Source organism: Mya arenaria, chromosome 4, assembly GCF_026914265.1.
Source record: "Mya arenaria isolate MELC-2E11 chromosome 4, ASM2691426v1".
In the NCBI taxonomy this organism is placed as follows: Eukaryota; Metazoa; Mollusca; class Bivalvia; order Myida; family Myidae; genus Mya; species Mya arenaria.
The window spans coordinates 52,142,267-52,165,957 of NC_069125.1; the positions used below are offsets into that span (position 1 = coordinate 52,142,267).

Sequence of the window (23,691 nt, forward strand, 5' to 3'; positions counted from 1 at the left end):
AGGTCAAGGTCACAGTGACCTTTAATGGTAAAATAATTTTAAAGTTTGTCTGAGTGATAACTCAACAATGCCTAGACCTATGGTCATCAGACTTGATATGGAAGATGGGACTGACCAGTAGATGACCCGTATTGTTTTTGGGGGTCATCACGTCAAAGGTCAAGGTCACAGTGACCTTGAATGGTAAAAGGTTGTCCGTGTGATAACTCGACTATGCCTGCACCCATGGCCCTCTAACTTGACTTGGTGGTTGAGCCTGACCAGTAGATGACCCCTATTGTTTTTGGGGGTCATCGCGCCAAAGGTCAAGGTCACTGTGACCTTTAATACTAAGGTTGTCCGGGTGGTTACTCGACAATGCCTGCACCCATGGCCCTCAAACTTAACTTGGAGGTTGGGTTTAACCAGTAGATGACCTCTATTGTTTTGGGGGGTCAGAGGTCAAAGTCACAGTGACCTTGAATGATAAAAGGTCCGAGTGATAATTCAACAATGCCTGCACCCATGGCCCTCGAACTTGACTTGAGGTTGGGCCTGACCAGTAGATGACCCCTATTGATTTTACGGGTCAAAGGTCAAGGTCACAATGATCTTGAAAACTAACTCGACAATTCCTGGACCTATGTTCATTAAACTTGACATGAAGGTTGTGCCTGGCCAGTAGATGACCCCTCTTGACTTTGGGGGTCATCGGGTCAAGTTCACAGTAACCTTTTACACAAAAAATGTTAACAAATCTCCCAGTGATATCTCAACAATGCCTGAACCTATGATCATCAAACTTGACTTGGAGGCTGGGCCTGGGCAGTAGATGAGCCTTATTGATTTTAGGAGTCATCGGGTCAAAGGTCCAAGTTCACAGTGACCTTGAATGCGAAAATGTTTCCGAGTGATAACACGACAATGCCTGCATCCAAGGCCCTCAAACTTGACTTGGAGTTGCGCCTGACCTGAAGATGAGCCCTTATGATTTTAGGGGTCATCGAGTCAAAGGTCAAGGTCACAGTGACATTGAACAAAAAAGCTTATCTGTGATTACTTGTCAATGCCTGCACCCATGGCCCTCAAACTTGACATTTAGGTTTTTGGTGACCAGCTGATCACAAATTCTAAATCGGTAAGTTAAGGATCTAGTTCACGCGTATGCGGTCAAGGGTCGAACATAAGTAAATATATGGCATTATGCAAAACGCGCACATGATGTATGGATTCAGCAGACTTGCCAGAGGAAGTCCGACATAATTAAAGGTACCGAAACGTTTCATTGAGAATCCAACCGTTGATACATGTAATAGGTACTAAACCGCTTCCAGGGCTATAAGAGAAAGGGCACAAACACTTGTTCTCGGATTCTTTATGAAATGGACTCCCGAGGTCGCACGACACTGGTAGAGAACCTAGCGCCTGGTCAACTTGAGACTTGTGGTAAATAATGGCCACTACCATGGCAGAACTTAGTCATACCTGTTGATATATTAAAATGAAACTAAACCCGATATGAATTGATAAGCATGCTTTACTCAGAATGTGCCAAACGGATGTCCAACAAGCGGAAATGCAAGAATATCTGTCCATCGAAAATGATTTGTTTGACCCACAAATATGGATCGATTGACCAGTAATGTTAAAGCCCGAACAAATCGAAACAAACCAGGGGACACTAGTGATCCGTTAGTGTGACCAGGCTCTACAGCAATACATCTGAAAAATCTAGGAGGTATTGTGAGATAAAATATTACCTTACTACTGCTTTACTGTCAACAATTAAATCACCATGGGTGAAGGCCAAACTATGTATTAGTGACACGAAACCACTAATGCCAGTAGCATAGTCAGTTAAACATCTCTACATTGTTTTCTGCAAGAAAATCTTCAAAACGCAATGAAAACACAAAATTGAAATTTATAGACATAATGCAGCAAATGAAAAACTAGGAGCACATAAAAAAACTAGGAACGGCTGGAGAGCCTGTGTGACTGACCGGACATGGACCCTTTGTGGCGACACGCCAGCTTCTCTTGGCTAAGTTTTTCGAAATTCCCCCAATGCATGAAACGTGATTATTGAAGAGGCAAACATACACAATTTAACTAATTTTTTTTTTTTCAATGGCTTTCAACCTTATTATTTGCGTATAAGAAAACAGTATTACAGTAGTAGTATCATTGTGCTTTATCTATATATACTCGAGTTCGAGGTTCTGACGTTAAATAAACCATTATGACACAACGACACATACGTCACGCCTGCACGTGGCATAGGACAAGTGCACGCTTAGACTTCAAGTTATCACGCAACGTTATCACTTGTATACGCTCAGACTTCAAGCCTCATGGCATCTCCGTTAATGACCAAGAATCGGGCACCATTATTTTCGTATAACAGAAGTTGCTCATTCCAATTGGCAACTTAATTGGTAATTCTGCAGCTGTGTTTGTGCTCGTGTCGAACTGCAGCACGCGCCTGGTCTCCTGAAAGTTTCCGTACTCACCCCCAAAAACAACCAGTTTGTCACCGAATGCCGCGACGGCAAAACCCTTCATTGACTATTTCATGCCTTGTTTTTTCATTAATTTTGTAAACATCTCCTTCATGTACTACAAACGCGATTTCGTTAACAACCGCAGCTGAAAATGTATTACACTTAGCAGATACCGGCATAGATATTTGAAAGTTCCAACTAATCGACGAGGATGTGTCAAAACACTGGATTTTAGCACATGGCGAATATTCAGAGTTGACAGAGCACCCCCCAAGAAGATATATGTTCCTACGAACAACAACAGACCTTGCTCCTGCCACAGAATAGGGTATAATGCCATGGTCCTTCTGCCATTGTATGCTTGAAGTGCTGTATTTATAAACGCTGCAGTTAGCCTCTGGTTCTTCTTTTGAAATCCCTGACAACACAAAGATATCTTGACCAACCGTCACCATTGTATGGTGCTCTCTACCTACAGGGAGATCAGTAAGCCTTTTCCAACGACCTAGTTCTGCGTCAAAAAAACAGAAATTGTTTTGGCTTCTGAGTACCTCCACTGAGGAAGAGCAAACTGCCAACCGCACATATTGCGTATTTGTAACCAAGGGCAGTCGGAGGAGCATTATCTACTGAATACCAATTTTGTTTCTTATAATTCAGGACTGTTAAACTAGCCTTTTCATGATTTGCACCTCCAACCACCACTAACCACTCACAAAGCTCGGACACTCTTCCAGTTTCACCCATCTGACCTGTAATGATTGTGGGCTGAGACTCTTTGAAAAAATAAAACTCGCACGCCTCATCCCACATTATTTTCCTTTCTTTAACAATGTCGCTGTTCACATTCCCCAACGCTGAATCGCCATCAAATCTCAACGTTGCATGAAGAATATCCTTGTTCTCCACGTTTTGTGCCTTGAGTAAAACAGATATCAAGGATCGTGCATCCTGCTCTGATGGTTCATCATGCGCAATAAACCAAACCCATCCCGCTGTACACTTTACAGTTCCACTGCAATTGAGAAATACTTCACCCAACAAATCTTTTAACAGCTCAAAAGCAACCTGTCCGATAGCATCAGTCGTGATGAACATTCCAAAATTCTGAATAACAATTGATTTAGCTGCCTCTGCTATTTGATGTTTTTCAAATAACTTTGCCATTTGCCAGATTTCCAGACTGATTTCAGGGCTGATGCCACGAGAGAGAAAATCTTCACATTCGACAGACAGCGTGCTGAGTTGTAGAAAGCTTGCAGCGTGGAATAATTCTGGAACTGACTCAGTCTTGATGACGTCTCGGCGTCCTGTGTAAATGAACTGCAGGAGGCGTTCGGTTGTTTCTTCAGTAAAGGGCAGATTGGCTGAGTTGGACATCGCTTACTATTAAAATTTAACATGTTCAATATAATCACAAGGAATATTTATACACACATCATATTATGACAGGACGCTTTTCAGGCGGATGTCCTGTATTATGAGCGTGACGTCGAGTTCGATGTGTAAACGCCAACCGTGGTCGAAACCAGAAACCGAACAAGACGTGATACAGCTCTTCAGAAAAACGTCCTTTTGTATTATTCCTTTTAAAGTAACGGAACTGCACTTAATTTTTACCTGACAGTTCCCAGCATGATTTAGTGCATTTTCTTGGGGAAAAAAACAAGTCAGCAATCGAACACATTCGAAATAATTTCTTTAGGAAATAAATATATGTTTCTGATAAAAATGTTACTGAAAATTAAGTTAATATTGTAAAAAAGGTGTCTGTTAAAGGTATAACGCAACATATGCTACTATAGCGATACGGAGTAGCTGGATATAGGGCGTGCTGAATTTTCACTGTAAGTGTTTGGTTAAATATCAGATTTCATGAATCATTGTTCATTCAGCTAGTTAAGAGTACCTGCATATCGCTGCTGAACATCGTTTGAAAGAACGGTGAGGTGGCAGCAAGGACCGCCTTGTGACAGGGAAACACCTTCATGTTGTCAGCGACAATTGTGAAGTCCGTGTACTGCTCTGAGAGCCGGAGAGTCTCTAAGCCATTGCTTAGCGCTTCCTGCTGCAGATTCATTGTTTGATTGTGGCTGTGTTCACTTCTTCGACGTAACCCAGGTCCATCTGAAGTTAATACAATTCACTTCAAGTTATAATTCATAAACATGTTCACGTGTACATAATTTAATGATATTGATTTCCGCAGCACGTTCGCACCTTTGGCACTTTGATAACAAAAAGCGAAATGAAAAGTAGCCTGCGAAATAACTCCAATAAAACAGTTTTCTGAGAGCCAAACAGAAGTAAAGTATGGTGTTATAAACTGAATATTTTTCCTGCATGTAAAATGTGTTTTCTTGACAAAACTCACTTTCTCAACAACAAAAAACAGCCAAAGTAATAAACGGTTAATCAGTTATTCGGCCATCGCTGTGCCTAGGTAGGATCATTCTCATCAAGAGAGACGGCACGCAGTTATCCGCACCGGTCATGAACTTCCGGAATTGATGTACATGTAAGTACAGATTGTTGCATTCGGAACTCATCGGCCATTTTTTTTTTCGAAAACAACCTCGGATGTATTTGGACGGTTTACATACTCAAAATGAGGTACGTTTAAGTCCGCTGCAAGTAGATCGCGTATTAATTTTATTTAGCAGTTAAACTTTATGACTTAACTCTTGGAAATCTTAATTATGTTTGCAATAATATACTTCACTGACAATCAAATTAAACTTGGATCAATAAAAACAATTCTAAAACACTATATTTAATAAAATTTAATGGCAGTTTATGCGCACTGAGGGCAACCGTATCAGTAAACTTGCAAAGAAAGATTCAAAGTCATTCTGGAAAAATATTAAAAAACAATATAAACAAAATGATCTATATAAGCTATGCTTTCGATCAAATTCTTTGTTTTTCATTGATGTATATATGTTGTCTTGTGTTATTTTCCTCAATAAATATGTTTAAACTAATATAAACAAAAGGACCCAACTGGAGTAACACTAGATTATATTTATGATCAGTTTGATACTTTATATGGGGTACATGTAACCTATAATACTTACCATACGACGCCTACAAATACAACTATTACGATGATGATTTAGATATTGAGTTTACAGAATCAGAATTATAGGACGCTGTCAGTGCACAGAATAATTAAAAAAGTTCCGGAAGTGATTTACTTATTGCAGAAATTTAAAAAAACTCTTTTGACCTAATTTCGCCATTTTTAGTAAGTTTCTATAATAAATTATTCAATGATGGTGTGTTCCCCGGGAATTGGGCAGAAGGTATTATATTCCAATACTTAAAGGCGGGGCTCATGAGTCTAAGAATTTTCGAGGAATTACGCTAAATAACATATTATCGAAAATATACTCAAAATCACTAGTAAATCGACTAATAAAATGGTCGGATAAACATAATACACTTATTGACAACCAGTTCGGTTTCCCAAAAAATAAATCGACAATCGACTGCATATTTGTATTACACGCCCTCATCACAAAATCTCTTACGAATAAGAATAAATTATACGTTGCATTTTTAGACTGGGAGAAAATGTTTGATCGGATTGATAGGGTTTTATTGTGGAGAAAACTCTTGTCTTCGAATATAAGTACAGACTTTGTAAAAAGCTTACAATCTATGTATTCTGTTGTCAAATCATACATTAGATACAGGAATGATCGAAAGGTCTCATCCAATTTATTCTAACATAGGCGTCAAACAGGGGGACCCGGCTAGTAGCATTTTGTGTCTCTTTTTTCTAAACGATATCTTAGAAAGTATAAATAGCAACTTAAATGGCATATTGGAAATTGATGACCTGAAAATATTCATGTTATTATTCGCTGATGACGCGGTAGTTTTTGCAAATGATCCTAAAACTTCACAATCAATGTTAGATGACATCGAAAGCTACTATAATACGTGGGGTTTGCGTCTTAATGTAAATAAAACAAAAGTTGTAATTTTTGAAAATGGTCGCCATACGTTATATGACTTCTATTTGTATAACTCTAAGATCGATGATGTCTCTTCATTCAAAAATTTGGGTGTACATCTTTTTAAAAATGGAAACTGGAATCGCACTCAACAAAGAGTCGCCCAACATGCATCTTTTTCACTCCATAATTTATTCGTCGTTTACAATAATCTTGACCCTCCAGTTAGTAATAGAGTTGAATTGTTCGACTCGCTTGTTTTACCAACACTAAATTATGGGGCAGAAGTATGGGGCTACCATGACGGACCGGATGTAGAAATTTTACACTTGAAATGTTGTCGAAAATATTAGGTGTGAGACGCTCTACAAATCGCGAAGCTCTGTATGTTGAACTTGGTCGAATACCAATGTCAATACACAGAAAAATACTACTTATAAATTACTGGATAAGTTTAATTACTTTAAACGAGAACTTCTTAATATATAAAACATATAAAATGCTAAAAAACGATACTAATAATGAACTAAACTATAAAGGAAATAGCTGGGCATTCAGAGTTAAGAAGATTCTTAATGAACACGGGCTTGGCTATTTCTGGGAGAACCAGCTTAATATGCTTATCGATTTTAGTGTTATAAACAGCGTATACTAGATAATAATCATCAAAGCTGGTATTCATCCATAAATAGGACGTCTTGAAACATATTGTCTTTTTAAACATACATTTCACATAGAAAATTACCTTTTTGCTGTAAAAGATTCAAAATTTAGAAAAGCAATGTCAAAATTTAGAGTTTCATCACATGATCTACAAATTAAACGTGCTGGATACGTTAATACATCTAGATCTCAAAGATTATGCATCTACTGCAACCAAAGAATGATTGAAAGTGAATATCACTTTTTACTAATATGTCCGAAATACGCAGACTTAAGAGCCAAATATATTAAAAGATATTACTACACGTGGCCAACAAAGCAAAAGTTTATTAATTTGTTATCTAACAATACAAATAAATCTATTATTAATTAATCATAATTTATATACTATGCAAACATCATAAGAAACTTACAAATATGTTGTTGTTTGTATCCATAAACAATGTTCTGCTCTTCTGTTAAAACAAAATGTTGAATTAAAATATTAATGAACCCTTTAATTCAATTGTTTACAGCATGAATTTGACTAAATTTGAAACAACATAATGTAAAATAATGATTTGGAAGTGTTTCCAATTGAATTAGATAGGTCTCTGGATATAATTGATTTAGAGATAGCGCCAAGTCAGTTGAAGTGCTCTTCAATTTAGTTGATTTAGAGATGTCTTCAATTGAATTGTATAGCTCTCCAAATGATTTGGAGGTTTATGTCTCTTATTCAATTGATGCTATCATCCCTTGATTGGAGCTCTTTATAATTTAATCAGAGAGTATAAACCGACTACTGTACGAAATGACTAGATCTATGCAGGTTACATCGTCTCAGTCACACTTGACTATTACATGATGGGAGGTTACTACTATGGTCAGAAAACAGAGAAAGCAGTGAGATTGAGAAAATAAAATGACAGGTAATAAAATGGAAATATTTACAAAATAAACGGATTGTCGTAGAATAGCAATTACAAAAAGAAAAAAAATATTTACAAGCTGTGTTTTCGCTCTTCCCTTCCAGGCCTCTCCGGTTATAGTAGCCATGGCCAACATAGCCCCAAACGGTTTACTTACAGCTGGAACCCTACGTTTTAAATGGACAGTCCCCGCTTAAAGGATACCAATGCCTCAACGCACAGCAGGTGCAGGCAAGTTGTTCCAGGGTGTATCTGAGTTTTTCTAGAAAGCTATAAATGCCGATTTCGGCCTGTACCGTCTGTAAACCCAGTTACTAAGCATCTAGGGATCGCAATATACCGACATTCGGAGCTCCTCGGCCATTTTTATCGAAAACAACCTCGGATGTATTTGGACGGTTTACATACTCAAAAAGAGGTACGTTTAAGTCCGCTGCAAGTAGATCGCGTAGTAATTTTATTTAGCAGTTAAACTTTATGACTTTACTCTTGGGAATCTTAATTATGTTCGCAATAATATACTTCACTGACACTCAATTTAAACTTTGATCAATAAATACAATTCTTAAACACTAGATTTCATTAATGATATAATTCAAAATTTTACGAACTACTTCAACTGATGTACCGGCATACATCCGAGGTTGTTTTCGATAAAAATGGCCGAGGAGCTCCGAATGAATATACCGGATGTTCCCTAAGAATATTCCCCGCGTCTCTCTATAAACCCAGTTACTAAGCATATAGGGATCGCAATATACCGGATGTTCCTTAAGAATACTCCCCGCGTCTCCCTGTAAACCCATATGCTAAGCATTTAGGGATCGCAATATACCGAAAGTTCCCTTAGAATACTCCCCGCGTCTCTCTGTAAACCGGCCATATGCTAAGCATATAGGGATCGCGATATACCGGATGTTCCTTAAGAATACTCCCCGCATCTCTCTGTAAACCCATATACTAGGCATATAGGGATCGCAATATACCGGATGTTCCCTAAGAATACTCCCCGCGTCTCTCTGTAAACCCATATACTAGACATATAGGGATCGCAATATACTGGATGTTCCCTAAGAATACTCCCCGCGTCTCTCTGTAAACCCATATACTAGGCATATAGGGATCGCAATATACCGGATGTTCCCTAAGAATACTCCCCCCGTCTCTCTGTAAACCCATATACTAGACATATAGGGATCGCAATATACCGGATGTCCCCTAAGAATACTCCCCCCGTCTCTCTGTAAACCCATATACTAGACATATAGGGATCGCAATATACTGGATGTTCCCTAAGAATACTCCCCGCGTCTCTCTGTCAACCCATATAATTCGCATATAGGGATCTCAATATACCGGATGTTCCTTAAGAATACTACCTGCGTCTCCCTGTCAACCCATATAATTCGCATATAGGGATCGCAATGTACCGGATGTTCCTTAAGAATACTCCCCGCGTCTCTCTGTCAACCCATATAATTCGCATATAGGGATCGCAATATACCGGATGTTCCTTAAGAATACTACCTGCGTCTTCCTGTCAACCCATATAATTCGCATATAGGGATCGCAATATACCGGATGTTCCCTAAGAATACTCCCCGCGTCTCTCTGTTAACCCATATAATTCGCATATAGGGATCGCAATATACCGGATGTTCCTTAAGAATACTACCTGCGTCTCTCTGTCAACCCATATAATAAGCAATTGCGGATCACAATGTACCGGATGTTCCCTTCAACGGTCTCTAACCGAGGTGGCACTAACGGTCTCTTACTGAGGTGGCACAACAGCAACGGTCTCAAATCGAGGTGGCACCACAGCTACGGTCTTAAATCGAGGTGGCACCACAGCAACAGTCTCTTACCGAGGTGGCACCACAGCAACGGTCTCTTACCGAGGTGGCACCACAGCAACGGTCTCTTACCGAGGTGGCACCACAGAAACGGTCTCAAATCGAGGTGGCAGTACAATAATGGTCTAAAACCGAGGTGGCAATTGCCAAGGTGTTATACGTAAAATGGGAACCAGTGCTGAATCTTAATTTGGGCTGCATGCATGTGGATCTAAAATCCGTAATAAATCGGTTTAGGCAGTTCTATGTCGGAATTGCGTGTAAAGAAGTCAGTCAATATTGACTTAGATTACGAAAGACGCTGCCGGTTATTTCCAGAGACACCTAGGTGATTATCTGTTACGGATAGTCGATAACTGACCTTTATTTTACTTATCATTAACCGTTAAATAAAGGATCAACATTCAACGTTGAAAAATGACCCTTTGGGTATTGTTAAGTGGGCTATTGAATGCTTTATTGGCGTGTTTCATTGGTCTGAATTGCCTGCATACACGTCGAACAACTGTGACACAATTTGTAATCACCAACATGATAAGTTATTCCAAGCACCCGAAGTGAAGGTCATCTTCGTGCTCGAACTTCGCAGCCTGTGAACGACCCACCAAACAATCAGAACCACCCATATAACTCTACAGTGACAGTCAATGTTTGTGCTTCAAGCTTTTTAGTCAGAAACATATAAACGCCATTTTATATTCGTTACCATGACTTTCAGAATATGGAACATGTGTCGTTCTTTGCCATAAAAAATGTCATAGCGGAACTTTGTAACAAAAACATTTTTCTCGAATAAACTCAAAGTACATTTCTCATAAACCTCATAGCCCTCGTTACGAACAAACAGCCGCTGTTGAAAAAAGGCCATCGTTGGTAGCGTATATTCATGTCATCTAACTGACATCGCTAAGTCGGATCAATTCACCATTATTGAACTAGGGGATGATGATGACGATGGTGATGATGATGATGATGATGATGATGATGATGATGATGATGATGATGATGATGGTGGTGGTGGTGGTGGTGGTGGTGGTGACGACGACGATGAGGATGATAATGATGATGATGATGATGATGATGATGATGATGATGATGATGATGATGATGATGATGATGATGATGATGATGATGATGATGATGATGATCGACGTATCATTTATTATTATTATTATTAGCATACATCGGCTTTTCAATAAAGTTTATAGTATATAGTAACCTTTGTACTTGATAAGTTATACAAATATTACCTCCCTTTATTACAATATTACCATTCCAGGTAAATTCGAGTTCGCAGGTGATATATATTTATATACAGGTGTGATTCCCTTTTATTTTTCAACTGACATCGATTATCTGTACTAACATGTATATTAAATGTGTAACATTTAAAACACATAATTTACGAAGTTTTTTCCTTACTTCTATTTTTTGTTACATAGGTTTTTTAAGTGGGCCACGTAGTAATTCTAAAATGCCGTCCAGGCTTCTATTTTAATGATGTTAAGCATGAACAGCATTTTAGAATGACTAGTGGGCCACAGTCCGTGGTTGGGCCAAATAATGGTTTGGTTGGGGTCACAGGCGGCAGTTGCATTGACATGACCCATCCTAAGCCTAAGGCCACACCCCTTTCCTCAAAAAGGCAAACAAACTTATTTTTTTCAGGACCAAAATTATTTGGAACATGACCATCTATCACAAAACCCTAAACTGCTAAATATCATCCAAAATTCAAAGGAAAAACACACAACAAATACTAATATTCTTATTAAAGGTTGACATGTTGAGACCCTCGTACGTATGATGGTGTTTTTGAAAAGCGGGTAACTTGTTTCCAAATAACTTGCATTCTTCTCAGAATATGATAAAAATTCCAGAAAAGGTACAACTTCAATACATTTCCATCAACAAATTGGATATTTTAAGACCCAAACTCCCAAAATTCCACTTGTTTCGTCAAATAAAACGAATGACAGGACATGGAAACTGTTGCAGGCAATACAACAAAAGATTATCTATTCACATGCAAAACACATTCCAAAATTGCTACCAGGTCAGTATAACGTTAATTTGTTTTTGACCTCAACTGTCCTGAACTCGGATACTCGTATTCGAATATAGATATTAGAATACCTACATAGTTGCAAGTTGGGAATTATTTATACTAGGGAGTTGGATGTTAACATTTGGTTTATATCTTGGTTCAGGTTGCATTCTCTCTTGTTTGTTTTATTTGACGCTACAAACAAAATTTTGTTGAAAACACATATTCCGATGGTGATTAGGAATTACCTACCTAGGGTTTTTCGGAGTCAAGGTTTTCTGAAACTTTATTATATTCTGAGAAGAATGCAAGATGTTTGGAAACAAGTGGTTAAAAAGTAAGCTAGTTACAAATTTTACGAAAACACCATCTTCCGAAGACGAATGTCTTAACATGTCAACCTTTAATTATAATATTAGTATTTTTGGGGAAACAAAATATTCTTTGGATTTTTGGTTGATATTTAGGGTTTTCTGATAGATGATCATGTTCCAAATAATTTTGGTATTGAATTTTTTTTACTAATTTTTCAAGGAGTGGGTGTTGCCATAGTGGGTCATGTCAATGCAACTGCTGCCTGTGGTTAGGGTTACATCCGTATAAAAAAAACAGGTAGGGTAGGTAGGCTTATTGTAAGAATGTTATTGTCATCATTGGAGAATTGTGCAAAAGTAATCTTCTTTATAAAGCTTTAATTAAAGGTTTTAAACAACATAATAATTAACACTTAAAAAATATTATTTTATTATTTTTAACTGACTTTAAGAATGGTAGGGTCGGTCACCATTTCGTAAGTAGGGTCGGGTAACCCGAACCAAATGGATTAAATAAATTAAGGCCTTGCATGAAACTTAAACTGAAGATTTGTTGCAAATCTCCATTTACCAATGTTTGAAGTGTTTAGTTTTTCATCAATCTTAACATATGCAATGATAGTTTATTGAAACAGTACATGAATGATACTGTTAAGTTTATGTCAATAACTTTTTTTTCATTTTGCATTCAGGCAATTGCAAAACAATGCAGGATGAGGATTTCTTTTGTTATTTTAAGCTGCCTGCACTTAATGAAAATAAGAGCACAACAAGATGAAGATAGGCCTTCAAGTAACTATTTTGATGGAAACCCTGAGCCAATCTACTCTCTGAGACTAGCACATGTTTTGTTCCGCCATGGGGATAGAAGTCCTACACATGCATATGCAAATGACATTTATAATGAGACAGACTGGCCTCAAGGGTTTGGCCAGCTCTCTATTACGGGAATGCAGCAAGAGTATCAGCTCGGAATGTTTTTACGTGATAGATACATGCATTGTTATGGACTAGAAGATTTGGGAATAGACTGTAATGGGTTCCTTAGTCCAACTTACGAACGAAATGAGATGTATGTGAGAAGTACATCATTTGACAGAACTTTAATGAGTGTCTATAATGTCCTGTCCGCCTTGTACCCACCACAAGGATCTGACCTAGAGGAGGATAACCTTACTATGCCATACTTATTTAATGTTTGGCAGCCTATTCCAGTCCATACAATGCCGATTGAAGAAGATTGTCTATTAAGCACAGGGTCACTTTGTCCCCTCTTCATTCAAGAGAAGGCCGCATTTGATGTCAGCCCTGAATTAAATGAAATAAAGAATAAATTTAATGAATTATTCAAAACAGTTTCTCAATATACAGGAGAGGAAAATAGTTTAAATGGCACTTTGCAGGTTATTGACCCGCTGTATTGTCAGAAAGTGAGCAATTACCCTCTTCCTGAATGGGTTACTGATGACATTTTTATTGAATTGCTGGAACTTCAGGAGGCACACACAGAATTTTGGGTACCCAAAGATATTGCATATCTTAGTGGAGGACCTCTTGTAAAACAAATGATGGAACACATGACAAAAATGCAAGCATTTCAAGATGATTCATTACAGCATCTGTTTATATACTCAGCACATGACTCAACTGTTGTTTCGTTACTACAGACCCTGGATTTGTTTAATAACAAAATGCCACATTACACAGCTTGTGTTTTAGTGGAGCTGTTTGATTCTGATGATGGTTTCTTTGTTCAAGTATCATACAGAAATGAAACAGATAGTGACCCTTACATTCTTACTATTGATGGCTGTGATGAAATGTGCCCTTTAGACACTTTTCTAAGGATATATATGTCCCTGCAAACCCTTGATATTGAAAAGGCTTGTGCAATGAATTCCAGTGAACAAGTTCATACAAGCCTAGTTTTACCAATACTCAATTTAATTCTAGTAATATTTATTTTGTTAGCCATGATTCTGTTTGTTATTTTGATCTTGTGTATGCGCAATAAGAGTCGAGACAGTGTTAATTACATGCCAGTGCCTACAGAAATGACTGAAATTGAACTAAGATAACCCATATTTTTCAACACAAGTTAACTAGCGTAATTCTTTTCTTTTATCTTTATTGTTTTGTTATGACAAAGGCTCAAACATACAAGTATGCATTAATTTATAGACACTGAAGTCTCATTTCTATTGCCTTTTCACATTTTTATGACAGTGTTTTTTTCACTTATAAAGAAATGGTGGCAGGTTAACTAGGGTCATTTTAGCAAAAATGGTAATTATACTAACATGATTCATTTAAAGAATTATCTCCATTTCTCTGATCTAATGTGTATGTTTATTAATGCTATTTTAGTTGATTAAAAGAAGCCGGGTGAATAGAAGCTTAATAGATAAATAAGATTTACTCTCAACATTTGTTTTTTTATATGCAGGAAAAATGAAGTTTTAGCTGCCACGTACATATAATTTGTTAATATTTTGATTTGCTTGTTTCTCAGAACTGACGCCGTGCATTCTGCAGTGCTTATGTTAGATGTTGATTTGTGCACTATACTTGCAACAATTGTATTGTTTTTTTGTCTTATTTCATTTTTAGAAATATTATGTAATACAATGTAATACTATGCAATAAATTATTTTTGCTCAATCTACTGTTATACATGTAATTACAATTTCCTTTTCCTAATGCAACTCTGTCAGACATACATGCGAGTTTGTTAAGAAGATAAATACATGAGTGCTGTGAGTCAATATACACCCATCAAAAGAGCCATCAGTTAAATAGAATCAATTGCAGTTTAAATTCAAGGAAGTAATTTTAAAATCTGTCCATACAAGAGAAAGTTACAGTCTGGAAATGAGAAATTGAGCCAGATGCACAGACGGACAGATGAACGGATGGTGGGATTTTAATATGCCCACCCCTTGGGGGCATGCAAAACCTTGACCAGGCAAAAAGACTGCTTACACATGATAACTCCGATACTAAAGCGTCTCATGCAACCAGTGTTCCACATACCAAGATGACATGTCGTCACCTTAGTGCATTAACTCAATAAATGCATATAAAAATAGAAACAGATATTGAGTTCTTGCACTAAGATGACGATGTAGCCTGCAAGATCGGTGCCATACCTTGTAGGTCCTACCTTGTACGTCAAGATCACACTTGGTGTTTGTTTACTATGCAATGATGCATAGAAGGATATAGCGTATAGGTTGTCGTGTTGGGGCTGTAATTTTCTCTTGTACGACAGATTTTAAAACAACTTGCCACATGTGTTCCAAAAACCAATTAATCGTGTCGCGGTCCTATCGCTAAGGTCAAGATCACACTTGAGTGTTTGTTAACTATGCAATGCTGCATTAAAAGAACATAAAGTAAAGGTAGTCGTGTCCGGGCTGTAACTTTCTCTTGTATGGACAGATTTTGAAAAGAAAAAAAAAACTTGCCACATGCATGTGTTTGACGTATCAACACAATATGTTGTGTGTCACTACCTCAAAGGTAAAGGTCACATTTAGTTCACTGTGCAATGCTGCATATATCGACATTAGAGTGTAGTTTGTGAAGTATGGGTGGTCTTTTTATGTTCAGAGGCAGTTTAGAATAACTTGCTATATATATTTTACACATAAAGGCAACGTCACATTTGCAAGACCCATGCTGTATTGTTGGCAAGCTAACAATCCATAAGGTACAAGGACTTAACATGGATACTATTGTTTTCTGTTTTGATGGTCGCCTTTATGGATGACAAGCTTATGAGCTAGTACTCTCACAGGATTGTATATCATCAACCTTGACACTAAAACACCAATGATAAACACACGTGTACAGAAAGAAATGGACTGTCTCGGTAGTATGTTTTCTTCAGCATATGGGAGGATGCTTCTGTTGTGTCCGTTCTCATCATCGAGTCATTTCCATGTCATAAACAGGACCTCATCAATGACCCGATTGGTTTGCACACTGATATAATTGTTTTAACAGAAACATGGCACAGTGAAAACAATACTGATTTCAGTGACCTTGAAGCTAAATTATACATTTGCAGATCTGATAAGCTCAGTGTAAGTGATGGAAGAGGAGGTGGCCTTGCTTTACTTGCCAAGAAATCTGTGTAACGGTCCGCTGTAGGCGGAGGATGTGCGTTCATAATAACGTTCCGTTAAAACTGAAGTACGTTCAAACCGGATGTAAACTTGGTTGGTAATATGCAAATTAGCAAAGCCCGGTATCTGTGAGAATAGAGAAGTTAGTGTATACTATATAAAGACCAGTGGACCCCTTCAGGGTCGAGCATGCTTTTCCCTGAAGGGATCTGTTGGTGTTTGTTTCATTACACCAAAAAGCTCGGCTATCTGGTGTTTGTTTGACGTCGCACGTTACAAATGGTGGCAGCGGTGGGATAATGACAACTACCGGACCGGAGTTGCCTTATCCATGTGTTTCCCAGTCTAAGACTCGTCCCGAGTCTTCTCGGAGGGGAAAGTAATGTAACGGTCCGCTGTAGGCGGCGGATGTGCGTTCATAATAACGTTCCGTTAAAACGGAAGTACGTTCAAACCGGATGTAAACTTGGTTGGTAATATGCAAATTAGCAAAGCCCGGTATCTGTGAGAATAGAGAAGTTAGTGTATATAAAGACCAGTGGACCCCTTCAGGGTCGAGCATGCTTTTCCCTGAAGGGATCTGTTGGTGTTTGTTTCATTACGCCAGAAAGCTCGGCGATCTGGTGTTGTTTGTTTAGTTGGCGGCGCACGATACAGCTGTATTTACTTATTGTACCAAGTCAGCTTTTATTCACAGCTTAAAATGCTAGTTCAATTTAGTGATGCCACCTGCCTGCAATTGGTGATCTCATATATCCTGTATTAGAAACATGCCTATACAATCCTGCTATATGACAATATTTCAAATCGGCAATTATATATATTGCATCACAGGTATTTTTGAATTTGACACAGCTTAATATACTGCAATCACAGGTATTTTTGACTTTGACACAGCTCATAATACTGCATCACAGGTATTTTTAAATTTAGTACAACTAAAATTACTGCATCACAGGTATTTTTGACTTTAGCACAGCTCATAATACTGCATCACAGGTATTTTTGAATTTAGTACAAATAAATACTGCATCACAGGTATTTTTGACTTTAGCACAGCTCAAAATACTGCATCACAGGTATTTTTTACTTTAGCACAGCTCATAATACTGCAATCACAGGTATTTTTGACTTTAGCACAGCTCATAATACTGCATCACAGGTATTTTTGGCTTTAGCACAGCTCAAAATACTGCATCACAGGTATTTTTGACTTTAGCACAGCTCAAAATACTGCATCACAGGTATTTTAGACTTTAGCACAGCTCATAATACTGCATCACAGGCATTTTAGACTTTAGCACAGCTCATAATACTGCATCACAGGTATTTTAGACTTTAGCACAGCTCATAATACTGCATCACAGGTATTTTAGACTTTAGCACAGCTCATAATACTGCATCACAGGTAAATTTGACTTTGGCACAGCTTAAAATACTCCATCACTGGTATCATACAAATGTGCCAACACCAACTTAAACAGTTAAGCTGTAATGAGATTGGAAATATTTTCACATCTCCTTGTAAATAAGTTGTTATGTATTTCAAAACTAACATTGGTTATAGAAACAGATGAAGGATACTGGTATGTTATGTACATGGGCATAGAAACTGACGTAGGATACTGGTATGTTATACATGTACATGGACGTATAGAAACTGACGTAAGATACTGGTATGTGATGAACGTAGGATACTGGTATGTTATGTACATGGACGTAGAAACTGACATAGGATACTGGTATGTAATGAACATGGACATAGAAACCTGGTATGTGATGGACGTAGTTCAGTGAGTGCGAAGCTCTTGTGTTAAATTGGTCCGCAGTGATGTCTACTCAATCTTTGTTTGCAATTGTAAAGAAATGGTCAGCTGAGTATTATTTGGCTCTTCTGGCCTCCAGTGTTTCCCACTCTAACTGGTTCAGCGCATAGATGTGACACGACTTGTGTTATGGTAGCAGCCGTTGGTGGCGTACCTTGCAGCTCTGCATTGAACCATTTTAATCTTGCGGGCTTTGGTGTAAGACGGTTAATTTCCATGTTGTAGAGCAGTATACCAGGTTGGGTCGTATACCAAGGTATTTTGCCTTTTTGGTCACTTTATGTACGCAGTTATTCTAGGATAAATTTCTGTAATATGAAATCCCAGGTGCATGGTGACTAAAGCCACTTCTAAGATATGATATGTTAGTATGTTGCTGAATATTGAGAGTTTACCTTTTCATGTGACACAAATACTGCATTTTTTCAGGATGAAATGACGGGAGCAGGATTATATCAAAGACTTTTCAACCCCTGGTTGACATATTTTAATTGCAATATTGAAGACTTTTCAACCCCTATATCAAATACTTTTCAACCCCTATTATTTTTTTGTCAGCCAGGTGTTGTCTTTTCCATTGTTTTTTTTTTGGCAAGAAACTTAACAAATTAACAAATTGTTTTTAAAATACTATTAAAGATTTGTTAGTATCATTTGTTACTCTTTACTACAAAGTATTCGATAAAATTTAGACAAAGGTGTTGCATTGATTTACTAATCACTTGTTAGCTATTTTCAAGTTGAAGAAATACTTATTTAATTTCACTAATATTTCCGTAGAACATATTTTAGATCTTTTTGATAAGCTGGTTAAGCCTATCTTATTTTATGGATGTGAGGTTTGGGGATTTACAGATGCATGTGTGTAGAACGCATACATACTTTATTTTGCAAATCAATATTGAAAGTTAAGACATCAACGCAAAACGATTTTGTATATAACGAGCTTGGACGCTTAGACTTTGTTCATCTACGTTATGTATCTATTCTTAAATACTGGTTTAATGTGATAGAGTCCTCGGATAGAAAATTTATTAACAATGTGTATAAAATGATGTTAAGAGACATTGATATTAGATCAAGAAAAAAGAACTGGGCCGCTAGTGTAAGAGACATGCTGTGTAATTTTAGGTTCAATGAGGTATGGTTAACACAAGGTGTTGGTGATATAAATGTATTTATCAGCTTGTTTAAGCAAAGAGTCAAAGATAACTTTATTCAAAATCTTAATAGTCGGATAAATGATTCATCTAGAGCAACGTTTATATATCTCTCGGTAATTTTGAATACCAAGCATACTTGAATATTGTTAATGTAGAAAAATATAGAATTGCTATGTCACGGTTAAGACTTAGTTCTCATCGTTTACTAATAGAAACTGGACGATGGTCAAATGTACCAAGAGAAGATAGGATCTGTAATTTATGCCAAGTACTTGAAGATGAATACCATTTTTTGATGGAATGTAATCTTTATAATACTATTAGAGATAAATATATAAAACGATATTATAGAATTAAGCCTAGTATGTATAAGACTGTACAACTTTTGCAGTTCGAAAACGTTAATTAATACTGTAAGAAACTTATCTGCATACATATATCATGCTTTTGAATTAAGAAAATTACGAATGAGTGTAAACACGACTTAGTGTACGGTTACATTGTGTTTGAATAACGGTACTCTTTATGCTAGACGTAAAGTGTATATATGAAATACAATACATTAATAAATTAGTATCGATGACAACCATACATATTTGTACGAACAAGCCTGATTTTGGTATTCCATAGACTATCTTTCTGTTAAAAACTTAGTCCAAACTAGCAAAACATTATTGATGTTATTTGCACAAAATGAGTACAGACGAAAATTGCTAATCAAAATTCATGGTATCATTGTAGTGTTGTGCATAAGTCATACGGTTGATAGATATACAGTTAAGTTATAACTCATTATCGATAAAGACAATTATATTAAATTATATGAATATAGTTGTTCAATCGGTGAATATATAAATAGAGTCAATCAATCTGTTCCGCCATACATGTATATATAAGTCATTGTATTACATTGATTTGATCACGGGTCATGTTGGCCTATTTCAAATATGTATTGTGTGATATATTTCTTTGAATAAACTTTCTTCTTCTTGTTTGCTGAAGGCAAATGATACCATTGATTAAATATATTATTTTTTTAAACAGTGGATTTGTTTAACTAGAATATATATTACTCAAAATGTGCTCTAGCTGGCATCTAGCCATTAGTTGCAATACCTCACGTGATGATGTTAGTATATATTTAAATACCAGAATTGAGAAGAAAATTGCAAAAGAAAATAAATGCATAGAAGGATTTACGGAGCAATCTCCGTTTGAAAATTAATGTTTTATGGCTTAAGCCTTTACTAACGGTTTAAGAAAAATGCATAAGATATCAATTTTGGAACTTAAACATAAAAATCTGCGATCTAATTTTTTGTCAGCAGTCTTGTATCACTAGTTTCCATGGATTTTCGTTAAAATTGGCTCGTTCCAAGGCAAAAAATAAAATAGTTGTCAAAATGTTCAATATGTGAGAGTGCAGCTTTAATAATAGAATGATTTTTTTTTAATCTGAGAAAAAAACGTTAATAAAATCTTATGTCACACTGAGTTATGTTTGTAACATTTTATCAACACATTTTAAAAGCATTTAGCACTAAGTGATAAAAACCCCTTTTACTCTTCCGGCCATAATGTTGTTTATTCACTGTTTAAAAATGTCTCATCTAGGCTTGATATAATTATTCTAACTATGTTATTCTATTTGTAATTTGAAAGCATTTGAAACTCAATGTATACTTTTGTATTTCTGCTGAATATAGATATTTTGAAAAATTGTGAAGAATTTTATTTGAAGTTCAACACATTTACGTGTATTTTTTATTGATGAATAAATATGTTTTAAAAAAACGTTTATTAATTCTATGTATTTTGGACAAACAAAAAGAAAAAATATATATTCTGTTTCAATTAATTGTGGTAGCAGTACCATGCTGCCCATGCACATGATATAATGTGTGAGAATTTCCTTAGGGAGATTTATTGCTAAGCGACTAAACAGCTTTAAATGAACAGTCATTCTGCATGTGTTGAATGAACAGTCATTCTGCATGTGTTCTTATGAATATTTTATATGTATTTCATATTTGTTATGTATTTTCTTTGAACTGTTTGTTGCATTTTTATTCTTACTATATCCTTGATTTTTAAAATAAATTTCAAAATAAATTGCTTATTGTTGTAGGTAGTACATAAAAAGGTGAGAATTTAAGGGGTTGAAAAGTCTTCGTTTATTAGGGGTTGAAAAGTCTTTGTTTTGAGGGGGGGGGGGGGTGAAAAGTCTTAGCACTTTTAGGGGTTGAAAAGACAAAGGGGTTGAAAAGTTTTTGATTTCACAAATCACAAAGGGGTTTAAAAGTCTTGGGGTTGAAAAGTCTGACAGCCTGAAATGACGTACCCGACTTCTTTCCTCATGTTGCTAGTTGTTTCCAGTCTTTATTTTTATTTTTGGAGTTTTTTGGACAGTCAATTTGTCGGTTTACTGGTTAATCATCCACAAATTATTATTTTTTGGACCAAACGTGCTGAGTAAGGTCATTTTTGAAGGCCTAGAATACATATATATATTAATTAATTATAGTTCTATGTTATCTGCGTACCAGTAAAGTTACGAACGCACCCTTGCGAAACGCTTTCTGAAACGGTCGTAAGTATTATAGTTACCTCCCAAGTTACGATAATATGTTTTATATAATGAAACAGCTCCCTGCCCCCGGATTTTACATTCCTAGTCAAAAACATTGACTGCTCCCAGAATATTTACTGCGTAACAACTAGTATATATGTCTTTCCGGATCCGGCTGCATTGTAAACAAGCCGAAAGATGGTAGGTAGATCGAAAATATAATATTATTCGGGAAGGGACTCTGGTTTATTTAATTATTTCTCTTATAAATTCAGAGCACTTATCTCTTATATCAAAAACACATACTAGCAAAGCAGATGGCATTCTAGGGATTAGATACTCGACGATTTTTATTGAAATTATTGCACCAACCATTTAAATTGCTTTCCATTCTAAGTAGCCATTTTAAACTTTTAAGTTAATATGGTTGTAAGAATGGTATAAATAAATTGTTACTCGCCTTCAGTAAGCAATGCTAAATCTGCTTAGCTGTCTGAATGTAACAAGACATCTAAATTTTACAATTTCCGTTCTCTCAAGAGTTATAAAAAGAACTTGATTGTGCTCTGCAAATTTTGTCATGCATATGAAAGTATATATTAGGACCCGTCGTGCAGTCAGTTTTGTCGTTAAGGATAGATATAATGCAGTAACTGTTACATATGTCATCAGAAGTGAACAGAGGTTTGGCCATTATTGCTTCATTTTGTTTACTGCAAAATTTATACGACATGTATAATTTCATTTTTAGACCAAACAATGAATCGTTTAGACTACTTTTAATCTGCTTTTGCAACTGTTTTGACTTATCAGTTTTTATTTCTCTTTTTCTTAAGTGTCTCTTAGGCCTCTGGTCTACAGCAGCAGATCTTTCACAGGTTTAACCTCTTTTACTTGCTTTGCTATGTGATATGTGCTTATTTAACAATGCTCAAAATTATTTTACAGCTTTCTTACCATGATATTGTGGTTCAACATGTATACTATTGTTATAGTCGGTTCAAAAGCGCTTGTCGCTTATGTTATATTGTTATTTCTGACTTGCCGACTTAAAATAAAAAAATTCTTGTCTTAATCAAAATGCTTAAGCTAGAACCATTCCATTTCTGAATGCTGTACTTGCACAATCATGCATTTATTATTATGTACAACTTTCGACTTTATCACATAGAAGTCCATCCGAAACACTCCGAGGAGGAGTTCGCATTATTCAGGGATAGATAACCGGAATTGGGGTAGCCACAATTCTGTGCGCTTAGGGAACTTTTTTAACATTTGGATATTCATCTTGCTCTCTAAATGCACTTTTCTCTTATAGCAAGTGTTTGATGAAACACTTTTTGGATCATTTTCTGTCAACAAAGCATCGCCATTTAAGCACTCTCTAGCAGGTGCCCGTTATCATTCCGCTCAATATACTTAGCGCTGGCCGCTGGGATCTGTCATTTTTGGCTAGGAAAACAGCAAGTGGGATATGGACATGTATAGTCGACAGATCAAAAATCGTCAAAGACTCTGAAGCAGCTGTTTATATGGACTAGAATTGGGGCTTGTAAAAAATTGGGTCTTGTTAGGTCCAACAAACGCGCATACAATTATATGATCATGTCGTTTTTGCGCTTGTTCGGTAAAATAACAATTTTGATTACAATATATCTGACAATTGGTTGAAACTGCTTTCCATTCTACAATATATCTGACAATTTGTTGAAACTGCTTTCCATTCTAAGTAGCCATTTTAGACTTTGATGTTGAAGTGGTTGTAAG

At 36.6% G+C, this 23,691-nt stretch overlaps 2 protein-coding genes across 3 annotated transcripts; one reads left to right on the forward strand and one right to left on the reverse strand.

Annotated features, from left to right (window-relative positions):
• Positions 1–2,999: 2,999 nt before the first annotated feature.
• LOC128230900 (calicin-like) lies at positions 3,000–3,863 on the reverse strand. Its single transcript, XM_052943328.1, has one exon. It carries the CDS (start codon positions 3,861–3,863, stop codon positions 3,000–3,002), a length of 864 nt encoding a protein of 287 aa, XP_052799288.1.
• A 7,284-nt stretch (positions 3,864–11,147) lies between these two features.
• On the forward strand, positions 11,148–14,871 carry LOC128232081 (prostatic acid phosphatase-like). Of its 2 annotated transcripts, none has more exons than XM_052945430.1 (2): positions 11,148–11,172; positions 12,929–14,871. In XM_052945430.1, the coding sequence occupies exon 2, from the start codon at positions 12,950–12,952 to the stop codon at positions 14,312–14,314; it is 1,365 nt and encodes a 454-aa protein (XP_052801390.1). In that variant the 5' UTR covers positions 11,148–11,172; positions 12,929–12,949; the 3' UTR covers positions 14,315–14,871. The 2 variants fall into 2 exon arrangements, with proteins under 2 accessions (XP_052801390.1, XP_052801389.1); XM_052945429.1 differs by having other exon boundaries at positions 11,155–11,193.
• The last annotated feature ends 8,820 nt before the right edge of the window (positions 14,872–23,691 follow it).

Bases quoted from the DNA above. Each gene is read 5' to 3' on its own strand.
- LOC128230900 (XM_052943328.1), bottom strand. From the start codon at position 3,863: ATGTCCAACTCAGCCAATCTGCCCTTTACTGAAGAAACAACCGAACGC.
- LOC128232081 (XM_052945430.1), top strand. From the start codon at position 12,950: ATGAGGATTTCTTTTGTTATTTTAAGCTGCCTGCACTTAATGAAAATA.